The sequence below is a fragment of the Gavialis gangeticus genome, unplaced genomic scaffold (assembly GCF_001723915.1).
Source record: "Gavialis gangeticus isolate Ggan-Ray unplaced genomic scaffold, GavGan_comp1, whole genome shotgun sequence".
NCBI lineage: Eukaryota > Metazoa > Chordata > Crocodylia > Gavialidae > Gavialis > Gavialis gangeticus.
The window spans coordinates 13,189,737-13,197,791 of NW_017729014.1; the positions used below are offsets into that span (position 1 = coordinate 13,189,737).

Consider the following 8,055-nt stretch of genomic DNA (forward strand, 5'->3'; position numbering starts at 1 on the left):
AAAAAAAAAAAAAAAAGACTAACCCAACAGGGTTAAAACTCCTGCTTTGATCAAAGTTAGACCTGAACTGAGATCACCATCAATTCCCCTGCCCCTCCTCTCCATCCTTTCAACAGTGGTCCACTAACGCTTAGCACCATTCTTGTACCTTTGAACTTCTTTCATTCAGTGGCACCCCTTGGGTTTGAATCCTCCAGCCCTCCTGGTGTCTTAAAATGGCAAGAACAATGCGTTATTCAAGCAAACATCCCATCTCTTCTTTCTGAGCTGTTCAGAACAAGCCTCTCCTGGATTAGAGAATGCCAGTGCTTTGCCCTGCTCTGCTACGGATACTTCTGCCTTTTTGATATTCAGTCGCAGGCTTCCATCTCCTTTCTGTCCAGCCCCTGTTTACTTCATAGAATACAATGTTGCCATGGCAACAGGTTACTTTTCAAAGGGAACATCTTGTCATTATATTTAATCCACTGCAGCTGAAGAGGACTGAAATATTAAGTTGTTGTTGCTATGGATACTGCTTTGTTACAACAGTTTCTTTTGTGTCAGATTTCATATACAGTGTTGGGTCCTGTTCTCCCCCCCCCCCTTTTCTATGGAATAAACAGAGAGCGCCTTTCCATTATTATTGTAATTGCTCTCCACCAATATAATTTGGCTTCAAAGTTTATGATACATTTTAGTTTCCATTGCAAGAATTTTCTTTCCATTTGCAAAACCTTTCCTGGGGCGGTGGAAATTGGCTAAAAAGCATCCAGTGGATCTGTGCATTGCTGCAGGGAAGTCAGCTGCGCCCCGCTTTTACTGTACAGTGCCATCAGAAAGAGCTCTCTGCCCTTCCAACGAAATAGGTGGCATGGCAGTTAATTTCTCCCCTTGCCCCCATCCCACCTTTGCCCCTTCAGGAAGAAAAATGGCTCTTCCGTTTCCCCACATACCGTTGGGGCACATGGTATCTACTGAGGAAACTGGTAGAGGAATGACAAACAAGTAGCAAGAAAATACAGGAAGAGACTGCATATAGAGAGAGATGTGAATAACAGTGGTTGGATGGCCATGCTGGCTCCCCCCTCCCCAGCGCCATATGAATGCACTTAGGAAAGTGGGAGCAAAGTTTTGGATTTGGTGTATGTTAGCAATTATTTCTAGAATGCTGGAACATATAACATCCCAAGACTTTTATATGAAACGTTTTATTATGTACTGTCAGCGTAAAGCCAATGAAGGAAATGGGCAATTAGAGAAGAATTGCATTGCTACATTTCTTTTAGAATGAATGCAAGGTTAAAATATTACTGGGTTTTTCCCCAGGGCCTTTGGCTTGTTTGGAAGTTATCTGTAGATTCATATCCACGTTAGCAGTTTTGCTTAACTAGTTTTTGTTTTAACAGTGTGGAAAAATGGGTTTGTGAAACTGGTTGTAGGCCATGAAAGCAGTGTCAGTCTGGAGCACGGTGGGGAGCGTGTGTGCGTGCACATGCGTGTATGTACACTTATGACACAGCTTTTGCTGCAGTCAGACATCCTAAATTTTGTCCCATTGAAACTTGCAATTCCATTTCAGTTCTGGGTTTCTTCAGCAAATCTTGCTAATCCTGTTGGACTCTGTGATTACTTTTGCAATGTGATAAAAGCAAATTGTGCGTTCTCCACTGAGCACTTGCACTCAGGTCTCCAGCAGCGAGCAGCCACTGCCCCTTCCCCTGTTTTAGTAGCTGCTCTGGGGATGCAGTTCCTTTTCTCTTTAAGCTTCAGTTCTGCTTATCACCCTGAGACCTGGCTCAGAACAGACATTTTTCAGATGCAGAAAGGGATCTGTGTATTTTTGACAAGGAGAAACCGATGCCCCCAGAACAGCTTAGCAAATTTTCCAGCTCTTTAGTGCCTGATACTCGGAGCATTTATTCAGTTCTGATACGTGCAACAGCAGCTTGACCCCATTGTGCAGGAGCGATATGCAGAGTGGTGTGTGCACCTTGCAGAATGAGCTGAGAAGCTAAGACCCTTGTGCTGATTGGAGCAGATAGGCCGAGCGAGAGCATGGCCAAGGCTGCAGCTGAGGCTCTTTTACAGTGCTCTTTTAAGACCCCATTGAGTCCCTCTTGCTAGACCTCTTTCTGGGCACTGAGCCATAGTGCAGAAAGGTGCTTTGGAATAAAAGAGTGGATTTAGCAGCTTGTTTTTCTCACTGTACCGAGCTGTGGGAATACAGGCGCAGGATGGAAGAAAGATTAGGCAGAGCAGCCCTTATTCTGTCTCTCTGAGAGAATATTGGTTCCTTTTTTCTTGTTTAAATACAAAAATCTGTTCATGTTTCTTGCTTTTGGTCTGGGGCACCCCACCTGGCAGACAATACCTCAGCAAGTCGGGAGTCTGAGTGAATCTGACCCTCAGACACAAATGCAGTTTTATAATGGATTCGACGAAGGAAGTGGGAATGCCTGTTTTCCCATTATAAATCCTTCTTCTCAAATCATTTTTTAGGTTGATTTTTTTTTTAATTGCAGCAGGAAATAGCATCTTAACAGCAAATAAAAATGTACATCCAATTAATTAGGGAATTGCTTTAAAAAAAATCTCATTTTAGATGATAGGTAGCTTATTCTGAAGCCATGAAACGAATGAATTTGAAAATGCGCATGTCCTATATTAAAGCTGTAGTTCTGCAAATATATACCATGCATATCCTGAAGAGATGCCTTTGAAAAGGGGAAATACATTTTTGACGTTTACTTGCTTCCATTTGGATTCCAGTGGTTTGGGGGGGGGAGTTTTGACACACTTTTTTGGTATGTATTTGTGGACTGTAGAGAAGGAAGCATTCTCTAATGATGTTAAAACATGGGACCTGGATCTGAGAGTAGCCACCATATGTGGTGGCTTTGTTCTCTTAGGCTCTTCACTCTATTGCCACGTTTTCCAACGTATACAAAAGAGAGACATGTAAGCTTCCCTGTCTTACCAAGACACTGAGGTTCAACGTGTTAATCTCTGAAGTACTTTGAGATACTGGCATGGGAGTTGCTCTAAAAGCGCACGTGGCCACCTCAAAAATGCCTTTGATTCTTAATGGCCTTTGTGACTTCTGATGATGCTAGTCTGTTTGATCTGGATATCTGTGTTCTAATACAGGGTTAAAATCTACTGTCTGGGTTTTCATTTATAGTATTTGAAGAAAGTTTAATTTACCCCATTTTGCCTAAAGAGGCCATTGGAAAACACAGGAGTAGTAACTGACCTCATGTACCGGTATGGTTCCCTACGATAGCTAGACAATAAAAGTCCATCCAAATGGGTTGCTCTTACTTTTGGCAGATGATTCAGGTTAAGCGCTTCCATTTTGCTTGCCAGTGAGTTTAGCATTTGTTTTAATATCTTGCAACTACTGAAATAGTTCGCTCAAAAGTGCGTATACCTGCATTTAAATAACGATGGGTATAGTTTGTGGGAAGACCACAGGGACTGCTGTGTTTTCTCATGGTGTATATTCACAGTATATACATGAAGATATATGAATTAATGCAGCACATAAGTAACATACTGTTCTTAAAACAATAAGTGAGACCTTGCAGAACTTCAGCCCTTGGGACATTTAAATCTCTCTGAACTTTGCTGTACTCCTTAATGCCTCTCTAGGGGTCCTGCAGCGCAATGCAACCTTCCTAGCTTTGGCTGCATTCGGATCCCAAAGGTACATCTGTAAGCAGGAACCTTTATTGAGTAGACTACAGACATAATTTTTCAGAAGGCTGAACACCTGAGACACCAAGCAAAATTAGTGGCAGTTCTGGGGAGCTTAGCTTCCCTCAAAATTGAGCTGCATGTGTTAGAATAGTTTTGCCAAACAAGACCCTAAAAGGTGGGGTTTTGCCAGTAATGCAGATTCTCAGTTTTGGTGCATCTGTCCTTTTTAAGACACATTTCTGATATAACCATCAAAGAAGAGAGGGGAGAGGTGAGGATGCAGATGCAACTTTCTTGGTTGCTTCCAGAAGTGAATAAAGAAATCATCTCCGTGCTGTCAAAATAAAGTAAACTTTTTTCATTCCTGAGCCACTTCCATAAGAGCATAATGCTTCCATAAGAGGATAGAGAGAGAGAGTAGGCGTTTTCTTCTAAAGCATATGATGTTGACACTTAGGCTGTTAACAGCAATGGTGCAATCAGTATGTTGCTCTTTAGAGCATAAATCTCTGATGCTTATAGACTGATTAAGGGCAGTCCAGGATTCACTGGAAGTTTGTTGTTTGCAGCTGGTAAGCCCTGGGACGGGGATGCTTGGGATTTGAGCGCCACAAATTGGAGGTAGGCAGGTTGACTGACCATCATCTATCACCCTTCTTTCACTGCTGCCTGGATAGGTGGCACAAAGAAATGATCCTGTTAGAGACTTGCTAATGTGGTTGCTGCTTGACCAAAAATTCCAGATGCGTCCTCATTGGCTTTTGCCATTTGCAACATGTCCCGCCCTGCTGAAGAATGTGTCTTCTGTTTTTTGCTTTAATGGTGCATTATTTTTGCTATTTTTCAGTTTGCATTGCAAACAGACATCAACAGGCTTTTTGTATGGATAGCGGATGTGTGTGCAAAGCTGTGTTACTTGTGACCTTTACTTACTGATTGCTGTTCTTTTTGTCTTTCATGATAGGAGGCTGAACAGCACCCAGGGGGAAATCAGAGTTGGACCCAGCCATCAGGTAAAAAGGGTTTGATTGCGTGTTACATGCTTAAATGTTCCAGTGACCTGTTAAAGCCATTGAATTAGTTCAAGGAATATGGACTTAAAATTGTGAATGTTTCTAAGTAGTTAACACAGTTACATAGGTGAGCGTTCTTTACAATCCTTTGTCACCTTCACTTCAGTCAATGGAGATGTTTTCTAGTAAGTGCTGCTCTTGTAATGACTATTCCCAACGCATGTGACTTTTCAGTATGGAGTTGGACTAATAGAATCTGGTCTGCTATTGGAAATGAGGAAAAATCAGTTGATAAGGCATGTTACACATTAAAAAATGAGTGTATTTAGTTGAATGTAACATCCGTTAATCAAACATTTAAAAAAGGAAACAAGGTTTACCAAAAGCTTAAAGTTTCATATTGGTTCTCTGAGTGTTCCCATCATCATATTGCCAAGACGCCAACTTGTTGTTAGCTTTACTATGTAAGAAGTTTGCCTTTGGTCTCTTTCCCTTTTTCATGAGAGTACGCCAGTTGGAACTGTGGATAAATGGAAGCTCCATTAGAGGCAGAACAATGCATTGCAATTTGTCAAATGCAGAGGTCAGATATGGAAAGCCAGAGAACTCTAACTTCATATATCTGGAAAGGTCCTTCTAGGCAGGGAGGACTGCATTTTTGTAGTGAAGGATACTTTTATAATACTGTGTACAGTCCTTTCAGGAACACCTGTTGATGTGCTGTGACTTCCAGTTTAGCTTTTTACCTTTCCTCCCTCTAAGTGTAGCTCCCCAGGAGTTTGGCCTTGATAGGGGCATTAGATGGTTCTAGGCCCCTTGGACCAGGCCCTAGACTCTGTTGTGCCCTGTCCATCAACGGTTCGGTTTCTTCGGGTCCAGCTGAGAGTGGGTACCTGTGGTTCTTCACCTTGGGTATCTGTGCTTTGCAGTGTATGTGGCAACAACACAGTCTTCAGAAAAAAGAAATATTGTTTATATTAAAAGCAGGATCAAAGGAACACAGAGAAAAGAGGATTTTAAAATAGCAGTCTACACGCATGTCTATCTTGACTAGTCTTACTGTCCCAAAATAGCACCCTTATCAGGCCTGCCTTCTTCAGACAGTTAAATATGTGCCAGTCTCTGAGCCTGGCTCACCCTGATGTCTTGACTGCTTCTTGAGAGTGCCGTTTAAAACCCGGCAGTGATCATCTGATGTCCTGCGTTAAGCTACTTCTCCTGTCCTGGGAGTTTAAGTTTGAGCCATTCTTTTTCTCCTCCCCTTGTTGATTTTTTTCTGACAGCTTCCTATTAAAGTCAACCGATATATTCAAAGACAAACCCCCTAAATAAACAAGTCAACTTACTATATTTATAACTTATTAAAGAGCAGGTCCAAATCCATCATAATGGCTAGAAGGGTTAGTGGAGTCCTTCTTGTAGACCAGTCGTGAACTCAGCAAACGATAGCATGTGCATATAGTCTCACTAAAACATTTTGTTTGACCTCTTCTTATTGTCGTAGTGGGTATTGGACAAAATCCTCTCTTTGAGGTGCAGATTTTAACCTTGCAATAAGTTTATTGGTGTAACCCACTCAAGCTGTTGTAGTACTGCTAACTAGGGCTGTGTCAGGCTTCAGATCTGGAGAAGCTTTGAACACTTCGGCGTTCGAAGCAGCATGTCTGGATCGAAGCACTGGCTTCGTTAGACTTTCCGAAGCAGTTCAGAGCTTCCCAGCTGCTTTGGAAAAGCTTTGGAGCCACCTCGGAGATCCGGCCATTCAGCATAATAGGGAATCAATGAACTATCTATAACTGTGTTGTTTTTTTGTCTGATTTGGATGAAACTTGCAAGGGTGGTAGCCTCTGCTGAGAGCATGAAGCCTGCCAAGTTTCAAGAAGATTGGTGCAGGGGTTTGGGCGGAACTGCACCCCAAATTCTTGAAAGCAAAACTCATGTCACATCTATGTGCTACAACACAGGGGGGTGAAAACTGGAGGGGTGGTGGCCCCTGTGGAGGCCCCAAAGCCTGCCAGCTGTCAAGGAGGTAGGTGCAGGGGGAGTCTGGTTTCTGGGGCACTGCACCTCTGGCTGCTGAAAGGCAAAACTCATGACATGGGTGACACTGTGTGTTAAGGCAGGAGTTTTGTCAGTTGTCACGAGTTTTGCCTGTCAGCAGCTAGAGTCAGTCGTCACGAGTTTTGCCTGTCAGCAGCTAGAGGTGCAGGGCCTCAGGACCCAGAAGCCCTGCACTGATCTTCTTGACAGCTGGCAGGCGTCGTGGCTGGAGCAGGGGCCACCATCCCTGCAGCTTTCATCCTGCTGCGCCTTAACACACACAGTGTTACCCATGTCACAAGTTTTGCCTGTTAGCAGCTTGAGGTGCAGTTTCCCCCAAACCCCTGCACTGATCTTCTTGAAACTTGGCAGGCTTTGTGGCCTCAGCAGGGGCTACTACCCCTGCAGTCCTTGCTTGAGGTGAAGTTACCCCCAAACCCCTGCACTTATCTCCTTGAAACTTGGCATGCTTAATGGCCTGAGCAGGGGCCACCACCCCTGCAGTTTTCACCCCCCCCCCCGGTGGTGTAACACACAGATGTGACATGAGTTTTGCTTTCAAGAATTTGGGGTGCAGTTCCCCCCGAACCCCTGCACCGATCTTGAAACTTGGCAGGTTTCATGCTCTCAGCAGAGGCCAGCACCCCTGCAAGGTTCATCCAAATCAGACAAAAAAAAACCCCAACAAAGTTATAAGTATTTCATTGATTCCCCATTATACCCTGTGGCCGGATCTCTGAGGCGGCTCCAAAGCTTTGGAGCCGTTTTGGCTGGATTGAGGCGGGAACCTGGTTCGGAGCTCCGGATCGCATCGCTGGCATACGAAGCGGCTGGATCCGAAGCTGGATTGAATAGCTGCCTACTTGCACAGGCCCTACTGGTAACCTGCCCATTTTGTGTAGACCCCCTCCACCACCAAACCAACCAACTGACAAAGGACTTTTCTCACTATTAATAATTTGGCTTCACAATATATTAAATTAAAAAATGAGTTGGTAACTTTGGGGTGCAAGATCTGAAAGATTATCAAAAGATTCTTCATGTTCATGCCTTTTTCACATATAGACTTGTATGTCTCATTTGCCTTTTGGAATAACTTTATGATCCAGTTGATGTTTGACCTTCTGACCCTGTAAAGACAGAGGCGGTTTAGATGTTTATGATACAGAGGCTGTGATGCCATTCTTTGAGTGCGTTACAGGGTCTGTTGGCTGTGGGAAATGAAAAGAACTGGGAATCTATATAAAAAAAAAAAAAAAAAAAAAAAAACTGAACACCACTGGTGCCTTAGTCAATTTGGGCTGTTAAAACACAGAGTACA

General features: G+C 43.4%; 1 protein-coding gene across 4 annotated transcripts in view; it reads left to right on the top strand.

The window, feature by feature from the left end:
- Positions 1-8,055, top strand: part of RERE (arginine-glutamic acid dipeptide repeats) — a 309,682-nt gene that overhangs the window by 132,886 nt on the left and 168,741 nt on the right. For all 4 annotated transcript variants that reach the window (XM_019511789.1, XM_019511790.1, XM_019511791.1 and 1 more), the window contains one exon: positions 4,646-4,694. In XM_019511789.1, coding sequence (XP_019367334.1) covers positions 4,646-4,694 — 49 coding nt within the window. The remainder of the gene's footprint in view (positions 1-4,645; positions 4,695-8,055) is intronic.